General features: G+C 43.4%; 1 protein-coding gene across 1 annotated transcript; it reads left to right on the top strand.

Moving 5' to 3' along the window:
- The first annotated feature begins 958 nt into the window (after nucleotides 1–958).
- Nucleotides 959–26362, top strand: LOC144690062 (otogelin-like protein). Its single transcript, XM_078557573.1, has 6 exons — nucleotides 959–1179; nucleotides 6236–6368; nucleotides 15884–16064; nucleotides 18526–18650; nucleotides 19914–20129; nucleotides 26141–26362. The coding sequence occupies exons 1-6, from the start codon at nucleotides 1003–1005 to the stop codon at nucleotides 26323–26325; spliced, it is 1017 nt and encodes a 338-aa protein (XP_078413699.1). The 5' UTR covers nucleotides 959–1002; the 3' UTR covers nucleotides 26326–26362.
- Nucleotides 26363–26508: the final 146 nt, after the last annotated feature.

Raw genomic sequence — 26508 nt, 5'->3', positions numbered from 1 at the left:
TAAATGAATTATACAGATTAGCTGAAGGCTGTGATTATGGTGACTTTACGTCAGAACTCATAAGAGACAGATTTGTTGTAGGAGTGGCTGACAATACCTTTTCAGACATACTACAAGCCAAGGAAGATCTGACTCTAGATAACTGAACATACAACATACAACATCCAGTAAGTGATCAAAAAAGCAGATATCCTGAAACTGATATTAGACTAAGACAATGAAGTGGCTGGCACACATTCGGTGCAGATGTCTCATCTGCTGGTGAGTGCTGCAATGCAAACTCCTGCCTGACATCCCTGTGCACTCACACACTTAGACTGCCTGATGCCCTTATGAGAGTCAGTTTGCAGTCAGTAGACGGTGCAGTTAACCAGGTGGAGTGCAGCAGATCATTCACCCTCTTCCCGCACTGCTGGGCGTCTCTGCACTGGATTATATGGCCACTAACTTCCACTGAGACCTCTGCCTATGCTGCTGTGGTCAGATGGAAGGCCCTCCTGCTGCTACCCCAGGGAAACAGCACCTCCCGCCTTTCCTGGATAACATGGAGGAGACTTTCCAGAGAGACATCACTGGGCCGCAGGGCCACATGCTGTCTGCATTTTTGTGACATCCTGGATGAGTAAACCAGAGCTCCTAGCTTGCAGTAAGTGAGTGACTGTCTGGCTGTCCTTTAAATAGGGGGCCTGGACCTTTGACCCCATGAGGTAACAGTGGGAAGGGCAACTTCCTGGCGTGATATTCACCATACTCTGCATAGAATCATAATGAGCTAAACAGGACAAGATCGCATACACTCAGCTGTCCCGCCCTCCAGTGGAAATCACTGACTTCCACTCCTGTCACCGAATTTAGACTTCACAATGGAAGATTCTGCCCAATTATTCTATTCTATAACATTTTTCTTTTAAAAGGTGGACTTGTATATTTCCAGGAACTCCTATTTCATTTCATATTATCAGTGTTTGCAGTTTTCTTATTGCTTTAGCAAAACTAGTCGGTATGATATCAGTCACCATGTATTTGTTGTCTCTCCACTCAGTGATTTGTTCGGTCAGTGGAAGTCAGTACATCACGACCTTTGACGGGACTCGTTATTATTTCAGTGGAGGATGCACTAATATCTTAGTGACAACTGACTTGTTCACTGTCTACCTTGGCACAAACACGTGTGAAGAGGTAAGAACAGTGACTTTGCTGATAATTAAATTCTGCAAGGATAAAGCAATAGGAAAATGGTGTGTTGATCTCATTTCATAGTTCCTGATCTTAGTTCTCTCTGTAAAATGGACACAAGAATTTTTAGGAGCAGAAAAAGGCTAAAAGAGGTTAAGCAAGCCCATCCAATTAAAGAGATCAACTCTTCCTATATATCTTCCCCTAAATCTTTGGTCTTAAGAAATACATTCAGTTGTTCCTTGAACCCACTTTTCTGTTCATGGCATATCTGTGTCACTTGCAAGGCCAGCATTTATTGCCCATCCCTAATTGCCCTTGAGAAGGTGGTGGTGAGCTGCCTTCTTGAACCGCTGCAGTCCATGTGGTGTAGGTACACCCACAGCGCTGTTAGGGAGGGAGTTCCAGGATTTTGACCCAGCGACAGTGAAGGAACGGCGATATATTTCCAAGTCAGGATGGTGGGTGGCTTGGAGGGGAAATTCCAGGTGGTGATGTTCCCGTCTATCTGCTGCCCTTGTCCTTCTAGATGGTAGAAGTCACAGGTTTGGAAGGAACTGTTGAAGGAGTCTTGGCAACTTGCTTATACTATCTGCTTCATTGACCTTTGCTGGCTACTTTATCTACAAGTCTGTTATTCTTTGTGAAAGATCTGCCTGACTTCCTTTCTTACTCAAAATTTCTTACATTTTTATCTCTGTTCCCTTGAGCTTGAAGCCTTCACTACAGTAAACAGTTCAGCTTGATCATATTGTTTCATGAGCTCAAGAATTTCAATCAGATTATTTTGAAGCCTATGTACCAAAGGAAACTGTTGTGCTACATTAAGAGGTGCCAAATGGAGGCCAGGCATTTTCCCCACAACTGGAAGATGAATCATTCTTATGCTGCTGAATTTAACCACTTAATTTCAGCATTAATATAGGTCTGTGGGAAGAAAAGAAGTATTCCTGATAGCTCACAGGAAAACAGCACTATCTTTTCTTAAAATTTATTCATAGGATGTAAACTTCCCATCCCTAGTTGCCCTTGAGAAGGTGGTGGTGAGCTGCCTTCTTGAGCCACTGCAGTCCATGTGGTGTAGGTACACCCACAGTGCTGTTAGGGAGGGATTTCCAGGATTTTGACTCAGCGACAGTGAAGGAACGGCGATATATTTCCAAGCCGGGATGGTGAGTGACTTGGAGGGGAAATTCCAGGTGGCGATGTTCCCATCTATCTGCTGCCCTTATTCTTCTAGATGGTAATGGTCGTTGGTTTAGAAGATGCTGTCTAAAGACGCTTGGTGAATCCCTGCAGTGCATCTTGTAGGTGGTATACACTGTTGCTACTGAGTGTCGGTGATGAAGGGAGTGAATGTTTGTGGATGGGGTGCCAATCAAGCGGGCTGCTTTGTCCTGGATGGTGTCAAGCTTCTTGCGTGTTGTTGGAGCTGCATTCATCCAGTGGAGCAAATGTTACTTGCCACTTGTCAGCCTAAGCCTGGATATTGTCCAGGCCTTGCTACATTTCAACATGGACTGCTTCAGTATCTGAGGAGTCATGAATGGTGTTGAGCATTGTGCAATCATCAGTGAATATCCCCACTTATGACCTTATGATAGGAGGAAGGTCATTGATGAAGCAGCTGAAGATGGTTGGGCTTAAAGCACTACCCTGTGGAACTCCTGCAATGATGAATTGGAACTGAGATGATTGACCTCCAACAGCCACAACCATATTCCTTTGTGCTAGGTATGACTCCAACCAGCAGAGAGTTTCTACCTGATTCCCATTGACTCCAGTTTTGCTAGGGCTCCTTGATGCCACACTCAGTCAAATGCTGTCTTGATGTCAAGGGCAGTCACTCTCACCTCACCTCGGGAGGTCAGCTCTTTTGTCCATGTTTGCACCAAGGCTGTAATGACGTCAGGGGCTGAATGGCCCTGGCAGAACCCACACTGAGTGTCAGTGAGCAGGTTATTGCTAAGCAAATGCCGCTTGATAGTACTGTTGATGACCCCTTCCATTACTTTACTGATGATCGAGAGTAGACTGATGGGGCAGTAATTGGTTGGGTTGGATTTGTCCTGCTTTTTGTGTACAGGACATTCCTGGGCATTCTGGGTAGATGCCAGTGTTGTAGCTGTACTGGAACAGCTTGACTAGGGGTGCAGCAAGGTCTGGGGCACAAGTCTTCAGTACTACTGCCGGAATATAGTTAGGGCCCAAAACCTTTGCAGTATCCCCACATTGGTATTCCCACATTGTAGCATAACATACTTTCTATTTTATTAAATGCCTATGTTGCACCTGCAAGCACAAAACCACCTAGTGTCTGTCCTCCCCCTCAACCAAGCCACCTTCCCCCCACGCATTGAAAGGGACTATGCTTTTGCATGGACATTACAATTTGAAGGACATTTCCCAGGGACAAAAGTCACGTTAAGGCTACCCCAAATTTGAGGGAAGGGAGAAAATTGCCAAGAAATGAGTTAAACTCATCTGTATTACCTCAGGTGTCATTTATCTGTGCTTCTTCCTTAATTACACTTGCTTGTCTTGATTCATTATGCTAATTCATTGTTAGGCTAATCCACAATGCTTGAGAAGGAAACAATGTTGCTTGATAGTTTGGCCAATACTTTGCTCCTCTGTTCCAGCATTTGACTGCACTTTGCACTACATTTGCCATCCATAGTAGGGCCTGTCTGTTGTGTCTTTCAGAATGGGAGAGCTGTTACACATCTGGCTCCACGGTGTCTTGGTGGGGAATTGCCTGGTTTCAATGATCAGGCAAACCTGATTAATTGAGGGCAATGTCCTCCTGCAACTTTTCGTCCTTCTGCATAGCCATCAACTGATTGACCATTGAAGGATTTTTGTTGTGATAGGACTTATTGATTGGTGATTCTTGCTCACCATGTCACAGCGTGCTGTAAAGTATGTAGACTCATCCTATCTACTTTGCCCCACCTGATGCACCCACTGCAGTCCATGGCTGCTTCCTTGTCAGGAGAGATTCTGCCTATTTCACAGTAGCCTTAATATCTGGATGTTGTTCCTGCTATCTGCCATACACTGATGTGGTTGGTAGTAGCAGCTCACCCCAATACTTGGTGCTACCTGATGCTTGCCTCTCAGCACACGGCAAAATACTTGTTCTTGTGACATGTGGTTAGGTCTGGAATTAAAGTATATTGCACCTAGATGTCACTGGAAACCAAGTTGAAAGGCCAAATTGTAGGAAGGCACCAAGTTTGGAAGAAATGAAGAAGAAAATGGTCAGCCAGGTAACAGTGATTAAATGTCACCATGTTTAGATTTTTAAAAACTTGGAGATTGGAGAAGAAAGTTCGAGGAAGATAATGCATTCCATGTCATTGTAAAGGATGATAGGTTCGAAATGTTGTAATGAGTCTTTATTTGGACACATTGATAAACAGGAGTAGGCATGTGTAGGATGGCATATTTGGAGAACAAGGCAGGAAACTTAAGAAAAGTTTGGCGTGGATATAGCAGTTCCAGGGAAAGTGGTAGATTTACCAATGTCCGAGCAGTAGGAGGCACGGTTCTTAATGAATACTTTGCCCTTGTCTTCAAAAAAAGAGAAGGACAAATCTGACCTTGTAATTGAGGAGGAGTGTGAAATATTAATTGAGGTAAACAGTAAGAGATATTAAGATGTTTAACATCGTTCAAAGTGGATAAGTCACTTGGCCCAGCTGAAATTTATCCCAGGCTTCCAAAAGAAGCAAGAGAAGAAATAGTGGAGGCACCACAATAATTTTCCAATACTCTCTGGTTACTGGCTGGAGGACTGCTAATGTTGTGACATTATTAAAATGAGAGGAAGGGACAGCCTGAGTAATAACAGGCCAGTCAGCCTAGCTCCGATAGTGGGAAAATTATTGGAAAACGTTCTGAAAGCCAGTGTCAATTTTTTTTAGAAAGGCATGGATTAATCAAGAAATCAGCATGGATTAGTTAAGAATAGTCAGCATGGATTAGTTAAGAATAGTCAGCATGGATTAGTTAAGGGAAGGTCACGTCTAACTAACTTGATTTAATTTTTTGGAATCACAACGAGGGGGGTCACTGAAGACAGTGCATTTGGTTTAGTCTACATGAATTTCAGGAAGGAATTTGACAAGATCCCACGAATACCGTAGAGTGCAAGAAGATAATAATGGGCCAGTCAGGTGGTTGGAACAGTGGCAGATAGAGTTCAGCCCAGAGAAGTGTGAGATAATGCATTTGGGGAAGGTAAGGCAATGGAATGAACAATAAATGGTAGATACTGAGGTATGGAAGAATGCATGTTCACAGGTTCCTGAAAGTGGCTGGGCAGGTAGATAAATTGGTCAAGAAGGCATATGGGATATTTGCCAAGGCATTGGGTATAAGAGCTGGGAGGTAATGCTGGAACTGTATAAAACACTGGTTAGGCCACAGGTGGAGTACTGCGTGTACATATCTCTCGAAAAGACATGATTGCACTATGGAGGGTACAGAGGAGATACAGGAAGATGTTGCTTGGACTGGAGAATTTTAGTTATGAAGAAAGTTTAGATAGGCTAAGATTGCTTTACCTTTGGAAATGAAGAGGCTAAGAGATCTACCTGGAATGTATAAAATTATGAGAGGTCTAGGTAGAGTGGATAGCAAAGTCCTATTCCCCTTAGTTGCAGGGCATAGATTTAGGGTAAGAGGTTGGAGGTTTAGAAGGGACTCAAGGGGAACTTTTTCATCTAGAGAATGGCGGTGATAATCTGGAACTCACGGCCTGAAAGGGCAATAGAGACAAAAACCCTCATCACATTTTAAAATGTATTTGAATATGTAGTTGAAGTACCAAAATCTGGAGAATAGGCTGGATGGCTACTTATTGGCTGGAAGAGACATAATGGGCCCATTGACCTCCTTCCATATCACAAATTTTCTGTAGTTTTGTGGGCTGGATTTTATGGCCACAAATCAGCTGTGCCCTAATTTTTCTACGTTTCAATGATTCTACTGCCACAGATCAGTAGCTGATCCCAGTTAACACTTTGCTAATCTGGTTTTCTGTTTTATTTAGGCTGACAATGGTAACTGTATTGAATATGTCACTCTGACAATCAAGGCAATTGGAATATCAATAACGCTTACTAAAACTGGCCGTGCCTTTCTTGGAAAAAATGAAACTGAACTTCCCTTTGTCTATGGGTCAGGTAAGCCCCACTGCTTCAGAGTTCAGGCTGTGTGTTTTTATGTTTCTTTGTTTACCTGAACCTATTTATCTCTCTTAGAACCTCTCTTGGTCTGCCACACGGCCCATTTGATGCAGGAATGTGCTCTTGAAGCAAGGTTGAATTCTTTCTGATTTTCTTGTTACATTGCTAGAAGGGTACAGTAATGAAAAGTGAATTTTTAATGAAGAGGTCTGAATGAATGATCTAGGAATAGGTGTTCAAATCCAACTGCAGCAACTGGTGAATTTAAATTCAGATAAATAAATAAGATATGGGATTTTTAAAAAACTGGAATAAGTAATGGTGACCATGAAACTACAAGATGGTTGAAGGCATCTGCTTACAACATTTTCCCTTTTGAGTCGGAAAGTGGGAGTTGGGCCATTTCCTGATGTGTTCCTGAGTTATGAAAGTCAGCCCCTTTACATTAACTTTTCATCTTCCAGAGTTGGGGTTGAGCTGGAGTTGAAGCCTCCAAGGCCGCAATGGAGGTGGGTGGATGCTAATGCAGGAAGGTTAGAAGGCTGCCTCCATTCACTGGAACATCTCTACATGGTTGTTAGGCTTCCTAGCCCTTACCATCCCATTTCATCTCCATGTCCCCCATGAATCCTTCAAACCCTTTATGCTTGCCATGCACCCAGGACCTGATGGCCTATGTCCCAGGACTCTAAAAGTATAGTTGCAGAGATAGTGGGTGCACTGGCAATAATTTTCCAAAATCCCCTAGATTCTGGAACAGTCCCAGCAGATTGGAAGCTAGCAAATGTAACATTGCAATTGAAGAAAGCGGGGAGAGAGGAAACAGACCAGTTAGCCTGACATCAGTCATTGGGAAAGTGCTGGAGCCTATTATTAAAGAAGTCTTAACAATACACTTAGAAAATCATAGTATGGTCAGATGAAGTCAATATAGTTTTAAAAAAAGGAAATAGTGTCTGGCAAATTTATTACCTTGAGGATGGAACTAGTAGGGTAGATAAAGGGAAAGATGTAGTATACCTGGATTTCAAAAAGACATTCGATAAGGTGCACATGAAAAGTTAATAGGTAAGATAAGGGCTTATGAAGCTGGGTTAATATACTGGCATGGATACAGGGTTGGTTAATGGAGAGGAGGCAAAGAGTAGGCATAAATGGTTTACGTTGTAAGGGTGGCCGAGTTGCTACTATTGTTGATAGAGTTGATCTGCAGATATTTCTTGGGTGGAAACATTGGGATGTGCATCCCGACGTCCTGGCACGTCATTCAGACTTTCAGATCGGCGGGCGCGCACCCAAGTCGGCTGCACACCCACTGAACTGTCAAAGGCCTATTAAGGCCATTTAAATATCAATTAAAACAATAAAATGAGTTGCCCGTCCAACCTTAAGTTTGGCGGGCAGGCAAAAAGCCCAGGTGGCCTTCGCATTTTACATGGAACCTCATCCACGGGTGAGATGACGTTCCATGAAGGGTTTATAAATTAAATACATTTTTTCATTAATGTTCCTTGACATGTTCCAGCTCATGTGACGCTGAGGGACGTGTCTTAAAATATTTTCCTTTCTTTATTTAAACTTTTAAACCTTAAACTATTCTCCCTGAGGCACAGAGTTCTGTGCTCTTTCGCGCAGACGTGCAAATGAGCGCAGGCCCCAACTCAGGGAATCTCCCCCACCCGCACAGGGAGCGCACAGCGCTTCTGGGCACACAACACGCTGGGCGGGCTTTAATTGGCCCGCCCACGTAAAATGGTGGCGCGCACCTGATCGGGTTTGCGCCCACCCCCCGCACAATCCCCCTCCCAACGGGGGGACATTTCTGCCCATTAAGTTTATTTACAATATCCTCAGCAACAACTGCACGTGTGCTTTCAACTCCGACTCTATCTCTACACTGACTGCTGAGATAGCCCATGCTACTCTCCTATTGGTTACTACAGATCATGTGATCTTCCCTAAAAGTATTATTCCTAAAGGTTCATTGCACACTAAATAAAACCATAATTACTGCAGTTTGTTTTCAGGTTGACAGACTGTGATCAGTAGAGTGCCACAAGGATCAGTGCTGGGGCATCAGCTATATACAGTCTACATTGGTGACTTAGAAAGTAATGTATTTAAGTTGTAAAATTGATGTTCAGAGAGACTTGGGTGTGCTCGTACAAGGAACTGCGAATGTTACTTGCCACTTGTCAGCCCAAGCCTGGATATTGCCCAGGTCTTGCTGCATTTGGACATGGACTGCTTCACTGTCTGAGGAGTCGTGAATGGTGCTGAACATTGTGCAATCATCAGCAAACATCCCCACTTCTGACCTTATGATGGAAGGAGGGTCATTGATGAAGCAGCTGAAGATGGTTGGGCAGAGGTCACTACCCTGAGGAACTCTTGCAATGATGTCCTGGAGCTGAGATGACTGACCTCAAACAACTGCAACCATCTTCCTTTGTGCTAATATGACTCCAACCAGTGGAGAGTTTTCCCCCTGATTCCCATTGATTCCAGTTTTGCTTGGGCTACTTGATGCCACACTCGGTCAAATGCGACCTTGATGTCACGGGTAGTCACTCTCACCTCACCTCGGCAGTTCAACTCTTTTGTCCATGTTTGAACCAAGGCTGTAATGAGGCCAGGAGCTGAGTGGTCCTGGCAAAACCCAAACTGGGTATCAGTGAGCAGGTTATTGCTAAGCAAGTGCTGCTTGATAGCACTGTTGATGACCCCTTCCATTACTTTACTGATGATGGAGAGTAGACTGATGGGCCGGTAAGTGGCTGGGTTGGATTTGTCCTGAGTTTTGTGTACAGGACATACCTGGGCAATTTTCTACATAGCCAGGTAGATGCCAGTTTTGTAGGAACAGCTTGGCTAGGGGCACGGCAAGTTCTGGAGCACAAGTCTTTAGTACTATTACCAGAATATTGTCAGGGCCCATAGCCTTTGCACTATCCAGTGCCTTCAGCCATTTCTTGATATCACGTGGAGTGAATTGAATTGGCTGACGACTGGCATCTGTGATGCTGGGAACCTCCAGAGGAGGCCGAGATGGATCATCCATTCGGCACTTCTGTCTGAAGATTGTAGCAAATACTTCAGCCTTATCTTTTGCACTGTTGTGCTGGGCTCCTCCATCATTGAGGATGGGGATATTTGTGGAGACTCCTCCTCCAGTGAGTTGTTTCGTTGTCCACCACCATTCACGACTGGATGTGGCAGGACTGCAGAGCTTAGATCTGATCCATTGGTTGTGGGATCACTTAGCTCTGTCTATCACTTCCTGCTTATTCTGTTTGGCACACAAGTAATCCAGTGTTATAGCTTCACCAGGTTGGCACCTCATTTTCAGTATACCTGGTGATGCTTCTGGCATGCCCTCCTGTACTCTTCATTAAACCAGGGTTGGTTCTCTGGCTTGATGGTAATGGTAGAGTGGGGAATATGCCGGGCCATGAGGTTACAGATTGTGTTTGAGTATATTTCTACTGCTGCTGATGGCCCACAGCACCTCATGGATGCCCAGTCTTGAATTGCTAGATCTGTTCGAAATCTATCCCATTTAGCACGGTGTTAGTGCCACAAAACACGATGGAGGGACTTTGTCTCCACAATGACTGTGTGGTGGTCACTCCTACCGATACTGTCATGGACAGATGTATCTGTGGTAGGCAGGTTGGTGAGGATGAGGTCAAGAATGTTTTTCCCTCTTGTTGCTTCCCTCACCACCTGCTGCAGACCCAGGCTAGCAGCTATGTCCTTTAGGACTCAGCCAGCTCGGTCAGTAGTGGTCTTACCAAGCCACTCTTGGTGATAGACATTGAAGTCCCCCATCCAGAGTACATTCTGTGCCCTTGCCACCCTCAGTGCTTCCTCCAAGTGGTGTTCAAAATCAAGGAGCTCTCATTCATCAGCTGAGAGAGGGCGGTACATGGTAATCAGCAGGAGGTTTCCTTGCCTACGTTAGACCTGATGTCATGAGACTTCATGGGGTCCAGAGTCAATGTTGAGGACTCACAGGGCAACTCCTTTATTACTGTATACCACTGTACCCTCGGTCTGGTGGGTCTCTCCTGCCGGTAGGACAGGACATACCCAGGGATAGTGATGGTGGTGTCTGGGACATTATCTGTAAGGTATGATTCCGTGAGAATGACTATGTCAGGCTGTTGCTTGACTAGTCTGTGAGACAGCTCTCCCAATTTTGGCACTAGCCCCCCGATGTTAGTAAGGAGGACTTTGCAGGGTCGACAGGGCTGAGATTGCCGTTGTCGTTTCCGGTGCCTAGATTGATGCCGAGTGGTCTGTCCACTTTCATTCCTTTTTTGTGACTTTGTATTGGTTGGTTACAACTGAGTGGCTTGCTAGGCCATTTCAGAGGGCATGTAAGAGTGGAGTCACATGTAGGTCAGACCAGATAAGGATGGCAGATTTCCTTCCCTCAGGACATTAGTGAACCAGTTGGGTTTTTTTACAACAATCGGTAATGGTTTCATGGTCGTCATCATCAGGCTTTTAATTCTAGATTTTTGTTGAATTCAGATTTCACCATATCTGCTGTGGAGGGATTCAAACCCAGGTCCCCAGAGCATTACCCTGGGTTTCTGGATTACTAGTCCAGCGACAATACCACTACACCATCATCTCCCCTCTCTTAGCGGTGGATCACTCAGCTTGAAGAATGCAGTTAGCTGCAAGAATTAATATGAATTGTAGATGTCCTCTGATTCTTGAGCCTTCCACTAACCAGTGCAGTTTTTCCCTATCTATTTTGTCCAGTAATAATCTGGATTAAGATATGGCAGAGCAGGTTTTATGTCTGGACATAGGTAAAGCTAAGGATCAGGTTCTACCGAGGGAGTTTGAGGAGCTAGATTCTAAATTAATAAACAGAACCTGAAGGGTAATCTCTGGCTTACTACCCAAGTTATGCACAAATTGGCATTGCGTCTTGCCAAATCTAATCATGAAGGCTCACTGTTTCACCTGTTTTACTTATTCCAAACACATTCACCTCTTTCTTTGTTGGCTATACACTAAACATGAGCGGTATTTTTTTCACATATGCAAGCACTTGCAAAACCAACAGCTCCTTTCAGGATTTCTTTCTCACTTCTCATTCTACACACTTGACTTTCCATTCCTCAGAACCTCATCCTGATTCCATTGTGTTTCTTCCGCAGTTCTTCGCATCTACACTGTATGTGACTGTGCTTAACATCTCTATTTTCTTTTTCAAGGCCACCCACTTACTTTTGCTCTGTCTTTCTGAAGGACAAAACAGTGTATAATGATAGGTGAAGATCAAGATCAAGACAGGAATAGGAAACCTCACCCAAATGGAGTAGGATCCCTGCAGATTAATGGTTTGGCTAAAGTTATGAGCATTAGAAAAGATGAGGTTGTTGGCTTAGCTGAAATAAACATTATGGGTTATAAATTGGTCTGCATCCATTTTTCAGCATGGGGCATGCAATTTATGACCTGTGTATGCCTGATCTCATTGAGGCAGGTAGCATACAAACTTGGCCTCCTCATTTACCTGATTGTAGCATTGGTCCAAGCATTGCTGAATGCTTAGGCATTTAGCATGGGGGTGTGCAGCATGTGTGGATATCTCATGGTGCAGCCAACCTGCTCATCTTAAAGGCAGTCTCCTCTTAAAAGGGAGCTGCTGCTGGCTGCATGTAAGAGATGCACAGATGGAGCCCCAGGACAGGGCTCCTAGTTTCATGAATGATGTGCTGGAAACTTTCATGGTCAAGGTGGACAGGGGGGGGAGGTGAAATTTCCACAAGTGCCAGGAGGTTTTCAGCAGGTTCTCAGAAGGAAATGGAAACAGGCGGCCAGGGAAGTGAACACAAGGAGTCTGGCCCAAGGACCTGGCAGCACGCCAAAAGAATGTTTAATGGTCTTACACAAGTAGTCGAGATCTGTGAATGCATCTTCAAAGGACCTCAGACTCACCACACACCAAATGACTCAGGCTGCTCAATGCACTGCCTGCTCTCCAATCACCAAACAGCTATTGACAGTCAGGAGGTGAGGTACTTGCTGCAGAATTCCAAGCCTCTGATCTGTTTTTGTAACCACAGTATTTATGTAACTGGTCCAGCTGGTTGCCCCCAGGAGGTTGCTGGTGGAGAATTCAGTGATGGTAATGCCATTCAATGTCACAGGGAGATGGTTAGATTCTCTCCTGCTTTCAGATGGGGTTTTCTGGTCCCTCCCACCGGCCAGATCTTCCGGTCCCACCAAAGTCCACAGACATTTGAAGGGCTGGCCTCATCCACTGCAGAGAAACCTGCCATGGCCGGGCTTGAAAGTCACTTGCCGCTTACCAGTCCAAGCCTGAACATTGTCTAAGTGTTATGACACAGCAGTTGATAAAGGCTGAGTTATTTAAAATCCCAGAGGGAAAATTTAAACAACTGTCATAACCTAAATTTTCAATTGGTATGTTTGAGATGCAACTCTGAATTCAGGAATAAAACCCACCAAGCCTCAAGAGGTTTTTTATATAAATTAAATTAAACATTTATTAATTTAACAACAAATTTAAACACATACATGTCTACAAATTACTTCTATAATAAACAAATACCCAAATTAATCTTCACCAAGGCAACAATAACCCATAAACAGAAACCAGGCAAAGCATATTTTATCTTACAAATTCAAAATGATGTTCTTTTCAATTTGGTTCCTTCATACAGTGTGGGGGTTACAGGCTTAGATCTTACATGCCCCTGACTTACACACAAAACTCTTCTGTATATATCTAGCCTTCCCTTTGAATGTAAATCCTCATTGTATCACCATGCCCTTTGAACTCCATCTCTCCTAACAATTAAACCCCTTTCATAGTTCCAATTGTATTAGTAATATTGGTGTCTCCTCGCTAGGTGCAAGGTTTCACCCCCAGTCTTTGAATGGTTTATTCAACAAAATGCAAATGTACCCTCTACCTTACTGTTTATATCTCAAAACTACTATACATCAAAGCACCCAGACTAGCTGGCTTTAATCCTGTTAAGGCACACACACTTACAACCACAGACACAGGCCCTACTCCAACTCCAATTTAAAATAATTTCCAATAACATTATATACATTAATATCTTCATGACACTAGGTCTTGCTGCATATGAACATGGACTTTTTCAATACCTGAGGGGTTACGGATGGAACTGAAGACTGCAATCATGATCTTTTTCCAGTAATAAAATATAAATTGTTATAGGAAATAAATTAAAATGCATCACTTTTGTTCCAGACGGTACTTGCTAATTAGCCTAGGACTTAGATGAAATTAAAAATGCTGAAAACCCACAATAGGGTAGATTTTCAACTTGCCCAGGAGGTGTGAAATTGGCACTGCAGGAACCTTCTGTTTTTGTAGCGTCTGCAATGGATGGCTGACCTGCAACACTTGTTTTATACTTAGCAAGTTGATAATCCAAGATAAAAGCAAAAAACTGCAGATGCTGGAAATCCAGAACAAAAATAAAAATACCTGGAAAATCTCAGCGGGTCTGGCAGCATCTGTGGAGAGGAACACAGTTAACGTTTCAAGTCCGTATGACTCGTCAACGGAACTAAGTAAAAATAGAAAAGAGGTGAAATATAAGCTGGTTTAACGTGAGTGGGGGGGGGTGCGGGTAGAACTGGATAGAGGGCCAGTGATAGGTGGAGATAGCCAAAAGATGTCATAGACAAAAGCACAAAGGGGTGTTGAAGGTGGTGATATTATCTAAGGAATGTGTTAATTAAGGGTACAAAACAGGACAAGCAAGGTACAGATAGCCCTAGTGGGGGTGGGGTGAAGGGAAGGGATTGAAATAGGCTAAAAGGTAGAGATAAAATAATGGATGGAAATGCATTTAAAAATAATGGAAATAGGTGGGAAAAGAAAAATATGTATAAATTATTGAAAAAAAAAGGGGGGGATCGGAAAGGGGGTGGGGATGGAGGAGAGAGTTCATGATCTAAAATTGTTGAACTCAATATTCAGTCCGGAAGGCTGTAAAGTGCCTATTCAGAAGTTGAGGTGCTGTTCCTCTAGTTTGCGTTGAGCTTCACTGGAACAATGCAGCAGGCCAAGGACGGACATGTGGGCATGAGAGCAGGGTGGTATGTTGAAATGGCAAGTGACAGGGAGGTCTGGGTCATGCTTGTGGACAGACTGAAGGTGTTCTGCAAAGCGGTCACCCAGCCTGCGTTTGGTCTCTCCAATGTAGAGGAAACTGCATTGGGAGCAACGAATGCAGCAGACTAAATTGAAGGAAGTGCAAGTGAAATGCTGCTTCACTTGAAAGGAGTGTTTGGACCCTTGGACGGTGAGGAGGGGGGAAGTAAAGGGGCAGGTGTTGCACCTTCTATGGTTGCATGGGAAGGTGCCGTGTGAGGGGGTTGAGGTGTAGGGGGTGATGGAAGAGTGGTCCAGGAACGATCCCTGTGGAATGCCGCCGGGGGAGTGAAGGGAAGATGTGTTTGGTGGTGGCATCACGCTGGATTTGGCGGAAATGGCGGAGGATGATCCTTTGAATGCGGAGGCTGATGGGATGATATGTGAGGACAAGGGGGACCCTATCATGTTTCTGGGAGGGAGGAGAAGGTGTGAGGGCGGATGTGTGGTAGATGGGCCGGACACGGTTGAGGGCCCTGTCAACCACCGTGGGTGGAAAAACTCGGTTAAGGAAGAAGGAAGGCATGTCAAAGGAACTGTTTTTGAAAATGGCATCATCAGAACAGATGCGACGGAGGCGAAGGAACTGAGAGAATGGGATGGAGTCCTTACAGGAAGCGGGGTGTGAGGAGCTGTAGTCGAGGTAGCTGTGGGAGTCGGTAGGCTTGTAATGAATATTGGTGGACAGTCTATCACCAGAAAGTGAGACAGAGAGGTCAAGGAAGGGAAGGGAAGTGTCAGAGATGGACCATGTGAAAATGATGGAGGGGTGGAAATTGGAAGGAAAATTAATAAATTTTTCCAGGTCCGGACGAGAGCATGAAGCAGCACCGAAGCAATCATCGATGTACTGGAGAAAGAGTTGTGGGAGGGGCCTGGAGTAGGACTGGAACAAGGAATGTTCCACATACCCCATAAAGAGGCAGGCATAACTGGGTCCCATGCCCCAGTTGATAATCCACTTTAGTAGGTGTGAGAGTCCTCCAAACAATAAAATACAGGTCAACTACTTCCTGCCTCTGAAACAATAATGTTGAACATCTGCAGTAATTAAGATTGCTTGGAAGATAGAACATAATGGCTTAAAAATGTAATAATAGCTGAAAGAGGAAAATTAAGAACTTCTAGGAGCAGGAAACAGCCAACAAGTCTGTCAAATGCCCCATGCTACCAAATATCTCAGTCCTTTCTCCCACCAGAAAATGTTCTAATTGCCTCTTGAGCCTATTTGTACAGCCTACTGCAGGCTTTTTTCTTGATAACTCAATTGAATGAAGAAATTCCACCTGGCTCCCCTTTTTACTCATAGCTTCTCAATCTTCTTTAGGCGCTGCCTTGAGTGTTCACCTGGCGTCCTCGATATTCCTGGAGATAATGAGTGTGTCCGGTGTTCACATCCAGTATGATTTCAAGGGAGGTAGAATCTACATGATTCTCCAGCCAAATATGATGATAAAAACCCGGGGGCTCTGTGGAACATACAATAGGAATCACATGGATGATTTCATGTAAGTAAATATTTTTCTGTTTCTAGATGTCTTTATTGTGCAGAGTGTTTCCTCCAGCCCCAGAAAATAAACCTATGAAGCATCACCGCAGCCCCCCACCCCCCACCCCCGCAACATCACCTGCCCTGAAATCTGTCCAACCCTGCCTCCACGATCCCTCCTCAACCACCCGTCCCCCATGATCACCAATCCTGCCCAATCACTGATCATTCACATTCACTGGACTTCCACCAAATCATACCCTAACCCACTGCCTCCTGGATCTGTCCACTCCCATCTCCATGATCTTCTCCTAATTCCCCCCCACAACAATCATTAACCCCCTGATTTACTGACCAACCCCATGGTTATTGATCTTCCATGATCACCAACCCGCCATCTGGTACCGATTCCCCTGCGACCGCTGATCCACCCTGCCATCACAAACCCCTCCAACCACAGTCTACCCAAGTGCCACCCCCACGATCTCTCCCTCCCACACCATTAACCTTCAGATGTGGCATATGGCACTGTCTTTGTCACCAAACAGGCAGCCGGGTTTGTCACTCAGGCTGGCTAGCAGGCATGGTTGAAGTTTCATGCCTTTTGAGAAATTATGTCCTCCCATAGCTTCTCCCCCAGGCTTCAAAATGACACTCCTCTAAATAGGGTCCATAGGTTCAGGGAGAGGCCATTCAGCCCCCAGAGCCTGTGCCAACATTGAGATCGTGAATGTATAATACCAAACAGGATTAAAAGGCTAACTTTTATACAGGTTGTACTGCACATGTTCATTTCAGTGACATCAGAAAATTTCTTTGTATTTGATGAAAACTACTTTCACTGGACCTACTTGTGCTCTTTTTGCCTGCATGTCCACTTTCATCGATGTCAACACTACTGGTCCACTAAAGAGCTACCTACCCTATTGGTCTCCTACCCAATTAAGTCATTTACATTCGAAATTTATGTGAATGATGCAGTTCAGACGTTGGTTTGGGACCTGGAATACATCCTGGTGTCAGGTTCTTGAACATTCTTTGAAAACCCGGCCCAATGTTTCAGATCAATGATCTCATTCAAAACTTTGTTACTGCCCAGTGCCTGAATAGCCAGGAACCAGAAAGCTTGACCACCTCAATAGAAGCTGTGTTTGTAGAGTTTAGTGCTGCATCTGGCGGTAGAGCACACATGATACCATTTTTTACGCTGAATCCAGCACATCTGGAGGCAGTAGTTCCATATTGGTTGCATAAGCATACTACCGGACAATATTTTGTCATTGGCAGCAGTGTAATAATGTAAGCAGAACATTGCAGAAAAACATTACAAGAATCGTTCCAGGGATGAGGGACTTCAGTTACTTGGATAAATTGGAGAAGCTGGTGGAATGTTGAGAGATTTTATAAAAGTGCTCAAAATCATGAGGAGTCTGAATGGAGTAGATAAAGATAAACTATTACTATTGGTGGAAGGGTTGACGATCAGCAGTCACTGATTTAAGGTGGATGGCAAAAGAACCAAAGGTGACATGAGGAAAAGCTTGCTCACACAGAAAGTAATCAGGATCTGGAATGAACTGCTGAAAAGGTGGTGGGGGCAGGTTCAATCATGGTTCTCAAAAGGCAATTAGGTTATTATCTGAAGGGAAAAAATTTACAAGACAAAAGGGGAAAGAACTATGGGAGTGGCACTGAGTTGCTCTTGCACAGAGCTAGCATGAATATGAAGGGCTGAATGTGGCCTCCTTTGCCGTGATGATTGCACACAAGCTATACAACAGAAATATCCCTATTTGAAGAGTTTCTTCCTCTCCTGGCCTATAATTTTTATTTTTTTATTTTTACATTTATGGGGCATCTTCAGCTGTACCACTGTTACAACTGGTTAGGCAGTGAAACCCATTTGGTTTACTAATGTCCTTTAGGGGAGGAAATCTGCCATCCTTACCTCCTCTGGCCTACATGTGACTCCAGACCCATAGCAGTTTACTTTTAACTGCCCTCTCAGCAGTTAACTCTGTCCTTGAATTCAGCGGCAATTAGGAATGGGGAACAAATGCTGGCTTTACCAGCGATGCCCACATCCAATGAAATAATTTTTAAAAATTGTGGCCCTACCTATGTTGGACGTCTTAGAAATGGTGGTGTCTGGAATGTTGGCATTAGTAGGGCGGAAAACCTCTTGACCTATTTTGAAGTTGTTGTTGCCTTATTAATGCTAATTTGGCCAAGCTAACAAGAGTTGTGTTGTTGACTGAGAGCATGATTACTCTTGGCTATGAATTTTCACATTTAAAGAATATTCCGTTGTATGAAACTCTGAAGACAGAATAAGTTTAGAATCATTTTTTTTTCAAAAGGAATGCATTTTGGAAGAGGAGAGATTAAGAAATGCAGTAGTCAGTTTAATGTACAAGTCAAAGACGATATTATTCCTTGCTTTAAATCAGTAACTTAGTTTATCTTTATTTATTATATAGGTCCTCGAGTAACCAGGTTGAATCTGTTCCGATGGCCTTTGCGAACTCCTGGAAAGGAAGTACACAGTGTGCTGATTCACCTTTGTTTCCAGTGCATAAACCTTGTAAGGTTAACCATCAAAAAGGTAAAGATTGGTTAGAATGTTTTACTCTAAGTTGTGGAGAGCACCCAGTGGATGAAATCTTCATGGTCTTATTGAGACGGCTCTGAAGGCTGGGTCACATTGGCAATGCAACGGCCAACTGAGTGGCCACTTATGGACAGATTGGCGACACTGCCAGGATCTTACCTCCTCCAAACTAAGGCTGAATCCCAGAAGATGGCTGGAGGTTGCCTTCCAGCAACTGGCCAGGGGACCAGCAAGGCCTCAGTTATTGTTTTCCCTCCAAGCTTGGCAGCTGTGGCCACACTCATTTTGAAGTGTTTTAGTGTCTTCAGAGGGCACCTCCAACTTGAGGCACCACAGCTGTGTCCCTCCTATATCCACCTCTCTTAGTGGAGCTGTCAGGTGCCCAGAACCGCAGGCAGTCCCATTTACCTGCCTGCCACCCCTAATTGGACAGGTCTCTCAGAGGCAGCCTCTTAATTGGCTGCCTCCAGGAGAATTGTGCAGCTGGGCATGACTCACAGACTATTGGGTTTGGGACCTGCATTTATCCCTAATAGGAGAATTTTTCAAATATGGTAAGATCCCACCCATTATTTCTCAAGTGGACATGAACACAAATGTTGTGTCAAAATATTTAAGATTTCAGAGTATATGAACGGCATGCTATGTTTGGGTCTAATATGCTAATCTCGTATGGTAGTTTGAGTATCTGCACCATTTCTCCATTACCTGCTGAGTTCTTAATTTCAGCCATGTACTTACTTGGAAGTATTACGCACAGGGCAATTATCTTCATTAAGGAATGGACAATAAGAAACACAGTTACTGCTGGACTTGCTGTTCTGAATTTATCAGCCAACATGTGCAGAGGAGCATTAATGGCATTGGCAGATGTAAATTCACTCACATTCTGGTTCATCAATAATGTATGGCAAAGAAAAAGAAATAAACTTTTAAAAATCCTAATTATTTTAGCAGGAGCAAACTAACAATGAGACACAAATTATCATTGAAGTTTCATATGTCAAAGGAACGCTGATAGGAAGCCATCACACTACAAAAAGTTTGGTCTTCTGGAATTTTGATGTTCAAATTAAAGACAATTACTGCAAAAGTGGGTTATAGCTCATGAGATTTCCATGGAATAGAAATTCATGGGTGATAGTTTTGTCCCTTGTAACTGTGAGCCATGGTGTGCAACAGCTTTTGACATGTTATGCATTCTGAAGTCAGCGCATGGACAGTAAACCACACTTATGCTTTTGTTCTTTGTTATAGAATCATATGCAACAAAGAAATGCAGCATCATCAGAAGTCACATATTTAAGAATTGTCATTTCATCAGTCCAGAATCATTCTATGATCAGTGCAGACGTGATGTTTGCAGCTGTTCAGACTCTAAAACCTGCCTGTGCACAGCTCTAGCTCACTATGCTCATGTTTGTCTCCTGCATGGAGCCTTTATTGACTTCCGAGCTGCAGTTCCTGAATGCAGTAAGTATGTTCTCTGACTGTTGTCATGATATTGTTTGTGATGATCTGTATAGCATGAATGAACAAACCCACAAATAATAATCTAGCTTGTTTCCCTTTGAAGTTTTCGTACTACAACAGCTGTGGAATGGGCCTGTTTAAGTTTAATAATTAAACTATTAATTATAACGTTCACAGCTTTATCTCTCTTCAATCGTATTTTAATGGTAGATGGATGGCATTTTATTTTCTTGATAATAATCTACGGACCCCTGAAGTATTCTAGCAATCTGCGTAGATCGAAGCAATGGGCAATATATGCTAGCAATCAATTGTTAGCAATGCTCACATCCTGAGGATGAATAGTTTAAAAAAAAAATCTTTATTCCTAATATTTGTTAATTTAGTTTTATTGGTTTCATCAAAGGAGTAAAAAAAAAACTTGCTTGTTTTTCTGCAACAAACTAGCAAACAATCCTGAAATTCTCCAGCTGGTTAAAATACTAAAAACAAGACACTGGCTAATTAGTGGTTTAACTGGGTAACCTCACTGTCCAATCTGATCGCCCTAAGAACCCTGGAATGGGAAGGACAAGTTCAGCAGTATTTATTCCTGAATTTAATGTTAAGATTGTGGGAAGGCTATCTGACAGTTTACCAGTGTTTTTAGTTGTGTTGATGGCAATTATGTTGGCTTTAGAGTGGGTGGTGAAAGTAAAGCCATTGAGAGTCATCATTTGTTCAGATTCATCATCAGCAATGGTCTCTATCCACTCCTGTTTTTCTGAATCCAGACAGGATTTTATATTTGAAATGTTTCATTTATTGTATAACATGCAACAGTTGGGTATTGTGGTGTGTTTTTTTATGGATGTCAGCACATAAAGGTGAGGTAGGGAGTGAGGCAGCAGATTCGTTGGCTAAAAGTTCTATAAATCACTTGATTCTATATACAGAGATTTCATTAGGGAAGACAGAAACTAAATCTATTATTAAACAACAACAAAAGTGGGATATGGATGAGAAAGGAAACATTTATATCAGATTCAAAACAAGTTATCTACTAAATTCACTGGCAAGTGTAGAAGGGATGAGGAATGATTATCTGTGATTGTGAGTAGGATTAGGACTGGGCACTGTGGGTTTAATAAACCTCTGTATTTAATAGGGAGACATGTCGATGGTTTGTGTCAGGAGTGTGGGGAAGGATTCCTGCAATCGGTGGAGCACGTTTTACACATTGTACCAAGTTTGCAGCTGAAAGGGGAACTATGCAGTCTAATTTACAACAGAACGGTATACGGTGTGATACGGTGGCTAGTATTTTAGTAGTTAGATTTGGGTATTGGGATATTTATAAAGTCGTGTTGTCTTTTTTATATTTCACAGGATTAGTGGGTAGAATTTAGTTTTTTTCTTTGCATTGCACTTCTTTCTCCAATACAGTAGGGAGCAGTAATAGACTAAAGAGGTGTGAATTTTCCAGAAACCATAAAGAGAAGAAAGAAGCTTTCATTGTTCTATGCTGTGTTAGCTGATCTCAACTGGAGAAGTAAATGGAATGTCACATTTGGTCTCAGTATCCTTGAACTAATGGAGGGGTCCTGCTCCTGATCACTATCCAGAAACTCATGGGTGCATGTGATTATTGGGTGAGAACGGAAATAGGGTTATCCAGAATCTCTACAATTAAGTAGTCTGCTCGCACTCACTATTTAGGCTCAGACATGAATAATAGGCACTTGATTTATTACTGATATTTTGCCGCTGCCCATGAACTGTTTCCAATAAGAATTTGTGCTGTGATCCCATATAGGACTATTCACTGTTGTCATTTTGTGAAGACAGGAGGTTGAGAGCATAGATCTAGATTTGAACTATTCCACTATGCTTAAGAAATAGTTATCTTGCCTCTTTAGTTCCATGTAAATGCTCCATCAAAGTGTCTAAAAATGGCATATCATTAGAGTTAGGAAATTATTTTAGCTGTATGATAACCTTGACTTATTTTAGCAGGATTTAAAAGGGTGCCCCTTTATAGTTACACTGGACTTGTGGTGTCAGTTTTTGACCTTTCAGTGCACTTCTTTAAAAAGCATTTTGATGACTTGGGTGACTCAGTAACCACTCAAACCAATTCCAGGGCACTGCTAATAATTCTAATTTTAATTCTAATCTGCCTGTTCCTGCCCCACGGAACTCATTTTTTGCTATCTTGACTCCATTCTCTCTCCCCTTGTCTAGTCTCTTCCAACCTACATTTGCGATTCCTCTGACACCCTACATCATATCAACAATTTTCAGTTCCCTGGCCCCAACCGCCTCCTCTTCACCATGGACGTCCAATCCCTCTACACCTCCATCCCCCACCGGGATGGTCTGGTGGCTCTCTGCTTCTTCCTCGAACAGAGGCCCAAACAATCCCCATCCACCACTACTCTCCTCCGTCTGGCTGAACTTGTTCTCTCACTGAACAATTTCTCCTTAAACTCCTCTCACTTCCTCCAAATAAAAGGTGTGGCTATGAGTACCCGCATGGGTCCCAGTTATGCCTGTCTCTTTACGGGGTATGTGGAACATTCCTTGTTCCAATCCTACTCTGGCCCCCTCTCACAACTCTTTCTCCGGTACATCGATGACTGCTTCGGTGCTGCTTCATGCTCTCGTCTGGACCTGGAAAAATTTATTAATTTTGCTTCCAATTTCCACCCCTCCATCATTTTCACATGGCTCATCTCTGACACTTCCCTTCCCTTTCTTGACCTCTCTGTCTCAATTTCTGGTGATAGACTGTCCACCAATATTCATTACAAGCCTACCGACTCCCACAGCTACCTCGACTACAGCTCCTCACACCCCGCTTCCTGTAAGGACTCCATCCCATTCTCTGAGTTCCTTCGCCTCCGTCGCATCTGTTCTGATGATGCCACTTTCCAAAACAGTTCCTCTGACATGTCTTCCTTCTTCCTTAACCGAGGGTTTCCACCCACGGTGGTTGACAGGGCCCTCAACCGTGTCCGGCCCATCTCCCACGCATCCACCCTCACACCTTCCTCTCCCTCCCAGAACCATGATTATCCTCACTTATCACCCCACCAGCCTCCGCATTCAAAGGATCATCCTCCGCCATTTCCGCCAAATCCAGCATGATGCCACAACCAAACACATCTTCCCTTCACCCCCCCGGCAGCATTCCGCAGGGATCGTTCCCTCTGGGACACCCTGGTCCACTCCTCCATCACCCCCTGCACCTTAAACCCCTCCCATGGCACCTTCCCATGCAACCGCAGAAGGTCCAACACCTGCCCCTTTACTTCCTCCCTCCTCACCGTCCAAGGGCCCAAACACTCCTTTCAAGTGAAGCAGCATTTCACTTGCTCTTCCCTCAATTTAGTCTACTGCATTCGCTGCTCCCAATGCAGTTTCCTCTACATTGGAGAGACCAAACGCAGACTGGGTGACCGCTCTGCAGAACACCTTCGGTCTGTCCGCAAGCATGACCCAGACCTCCCTGTCGCTTGCCATTTCAACACACCACCCTGCTCTCATGCCCACATGTCCGTCCTTGGCCTGCTGCAATATTCCAGTGAAGCTCAATGCAAACTGGAGGAACAGCACCTCATCTTCCGACTATCCTGAATATTTAGTTCAACAACTTTAGATCATGAACTTTCTCCCCCATCCCCACCCCCTTTCCGATCCCCCTCCTTCCGATATTTTATATACATTTTTCTTTTCCCACCTATTTCCATTATTTTTAAATGCATTTCCATCCATTGTTTTATCTCTACCTTTTAGCCTATTTCGATCTCTTCCCCCCACCCCACCCCCACTAGGGCTATCTGTACCGTGCTCGTCCTGCTTTCTACCTTTAATGTCACCATTAGCACATTCCTTAGCTAATATCACCACCATAAACACCTCTTTGTCCTTTTGTCTATGACATTATCCAGCTCTACCTGTCCCACCACCCCCCCCCTTAAAACCAGCTTATATTTCACCTCTTTTCTATTTTGCCTTAGTTCTGATGAAGCGTCATTCGGACTCGAAACGTTAACTGTGTTCCTCTCCGCAGATGCTGTCAGACCTGTTGAGGTTCCAGGTATTTTTGTTTTTGTTTTGGATTTCCAGCATCCGCAGTTTTTTGCTTTTATCACTGCTGATAATTGATCAGCCACTGATAGGGCCTGGAGAGCTGGACCCGTAACTGCAGATTTAGATTCCCACGCCCATCATGGGGTGAGGGGTCCTAGCTGAACAAGCATGGAAAATTTATAACTGCTGGATGCTAGTGAGTGGTTCACTTTTAGCAAGCTCTATTTGTTTTCTCTCTACTTTTCCCTTTGTTGCTGCCTGAGGCAAATAAACTTTACAAAGAAGCATGCAAGGCCAGCCAGGTGAACCCCTCGACATTTCCTCTGTCCTGAAGGGAGACGTCTGGCCTTCACTCAGCATGTCTCTTGCAATTACATAGGATTTCTTGGCACATAAACAGGCATTTGGCCCAACCAGTCCCTACCAACGCTTATACTCTACTCCTCCATCTTTTCTCACCTAAATCTACCATTGTATCACAACTTCCTATTCCCTTCTCATATGCTTGTATAGCTTCCACCATTTGCAGCTAAAAATCTGATATGTCCCACCTCTCTATTGTGTTCAAGGGATGAAATGGCCTACATCTGTACTTATCTCCATGTTGTTCCTATGTGCCAGTGCTTCAATGTACATCAATAACACTCTTCCCCTTGTCATTACTCAAAGTTCCCTTGCAACTTTTTCAAAATCTCAGGAATGCATGTGTAGTGTGGTGGGGGTTTAACAGAATAGTTATGGTAATAAGCGATGTGGACCAAGAGGTAACAGTGACATCAGCAGTCATGTGCTAAAGACTCTGTACGGCAGATAGAGCAGGCAGTGCTCAGGAGAGATGTGCATACTTAGCTCATTATGTATATATTGTACATAATGTAAATAGAACATTGATTGAAGTGACTACTCGAGTCAGGCTACACTCTATGTAGATAAGATACACCAAGCTGACAGTTTATGAAACAATATGCAATTTCATAAACTATTTCATTAGCCAGGTGCCTGATATGCACAAAAGTCCATGATTAGCAATCTTCCAACGAAACTCAGAAGAAATTCACACTAGGGCAGTTTCTGTTTTGTGTAATAAGAAGAAATCCCTGTCTCTACAGGGACATACCCTACTTACTCCTTTTATGCTTTTGAGACAGTATAAATCCAAAAGTTTAAGATTTCTACTTGAGCTTTAGCTTGCTAAAACTGCACAACACACCAGTATCCAGCATTTATAATTTCCCATGCCTGTTCATGCCAGGACCTCCCACCATCCCTCCCCCTCCTCCTGGTTAAGCACATGGTCCTGTAGGAAAGAATCCAAATTCCCAGTTCTCCAGGCCTTGTTAATGGCTGGCTAATTATTAGCAGTGTCCTGCAACTGGCTTGAGTGGACTGCTGAGTCACCCATAAAAGGTCGCCAGTTCAAATTTCTGTTTCCAGATGTGCCATCTTGAAGATAATTAGGCCACAAAAGCTTGCTATCTTCATTCCAAGTAGGTAACTGGGAAAGATTGTAAAGTAAGTAATTATGGCAGGAGCATTCTCACCCCATGATGAAGACTACCAATGATTATATTACAGTCTATTTCGGATTTGGAATGTTCCAAACTCATTGAAAAAGAGGAAATATTTATGAATATTGTGCAAGAGAACAGCAAAGTTGCAAAGAGTAGGGGATATAATGAGATAAGTTAAGAAATAGGCAGTTCAAGATTATAAACGCCCTGCATTCCATAAGAAGGGAAGAATAAAGATTCCCACAGTCTGAGCACTTCAAAGAAAGGATGAGGCTAAATTGGCACAATGAATGGGGAATGGAGGTAAATTCCCAATATTGCTTGACTAATGAGGTGCTTTCAGTTCAATTTATATGAACAGGACTCAGAAAAATTGTCAATCTTGTGACTAATTCCTCTTTCCTTTCTTTCCCATCTGTCTTACAGCAATGAATTGCACTAGGAATATGGTGTATACTTTAACCAACCATGCATGCAAAAGAAACTGTTACTACCTCAGTACAGGAAGTAGCTGTCTCAAGCTTCCATCATCAGGCTACTTGGAAGGATGCAACTGTCCTGAGAACATGTACTTCAACCCACACATTAAAAACTGTGTTGCCAACATGTAAGAAAACTTTCATACCTCCGTAAAGAATCAAAGCCTCAGAGAAATCACAGTTTGGTACTTTGGTCCTAAGCATTTCTGATCCACACATTCTTTACATGTGGCTTTCTCTTGATTTGTAAATTAGTTGTGTGTCAAAATAAGGCACATCAATGTTGAATAAGAGAAAAAACATATCATTTATCAA

The sequence above is a fragment of the Cetorhinus maximus genome, chromosome 2 (genome assembly GCF_964194155.1).
Source record: "Cetorhinus maximus chromosome 2, sCetMax3.hap1.1, whole genome shotgun sequence".
In the NCBI taxonomy this organism is placed as follows: domain Eukaryota; kingdom Metazoa; phylum Chordata; class Chondrichthyes; order Lamniformes; family Cetorhinidae; genus Cetorhinus; species Cetorhinus maximus.
Note: the sequence above shows the minus strand (reverse complement) of the source record. Positions and strands in the feature narration are given on the sequence as shown.

Coding starts and splice junctions, on each gene's coding strand:
- LOC144690062 (XM_078557573.1), top strand. CDS start 1,003: ATGATATCAGTCACCATGTATTTGTTGTCTCTCCACTCAGTGATTTGT. Junction 16,065..18,525: donor AATCACATGGATGATTTCAT/GTAAGTAAATAT, acceptor TTTATTATATAG/GTCCTCGAGTAACCAGGTTG. Junction 18,651..19,913: donor TAAGGTTAACCATCAAAAAG/GTAAAGATTGGT, acceptor TCTTTGTTATAG/AATCATATGCAACAAAGAAA.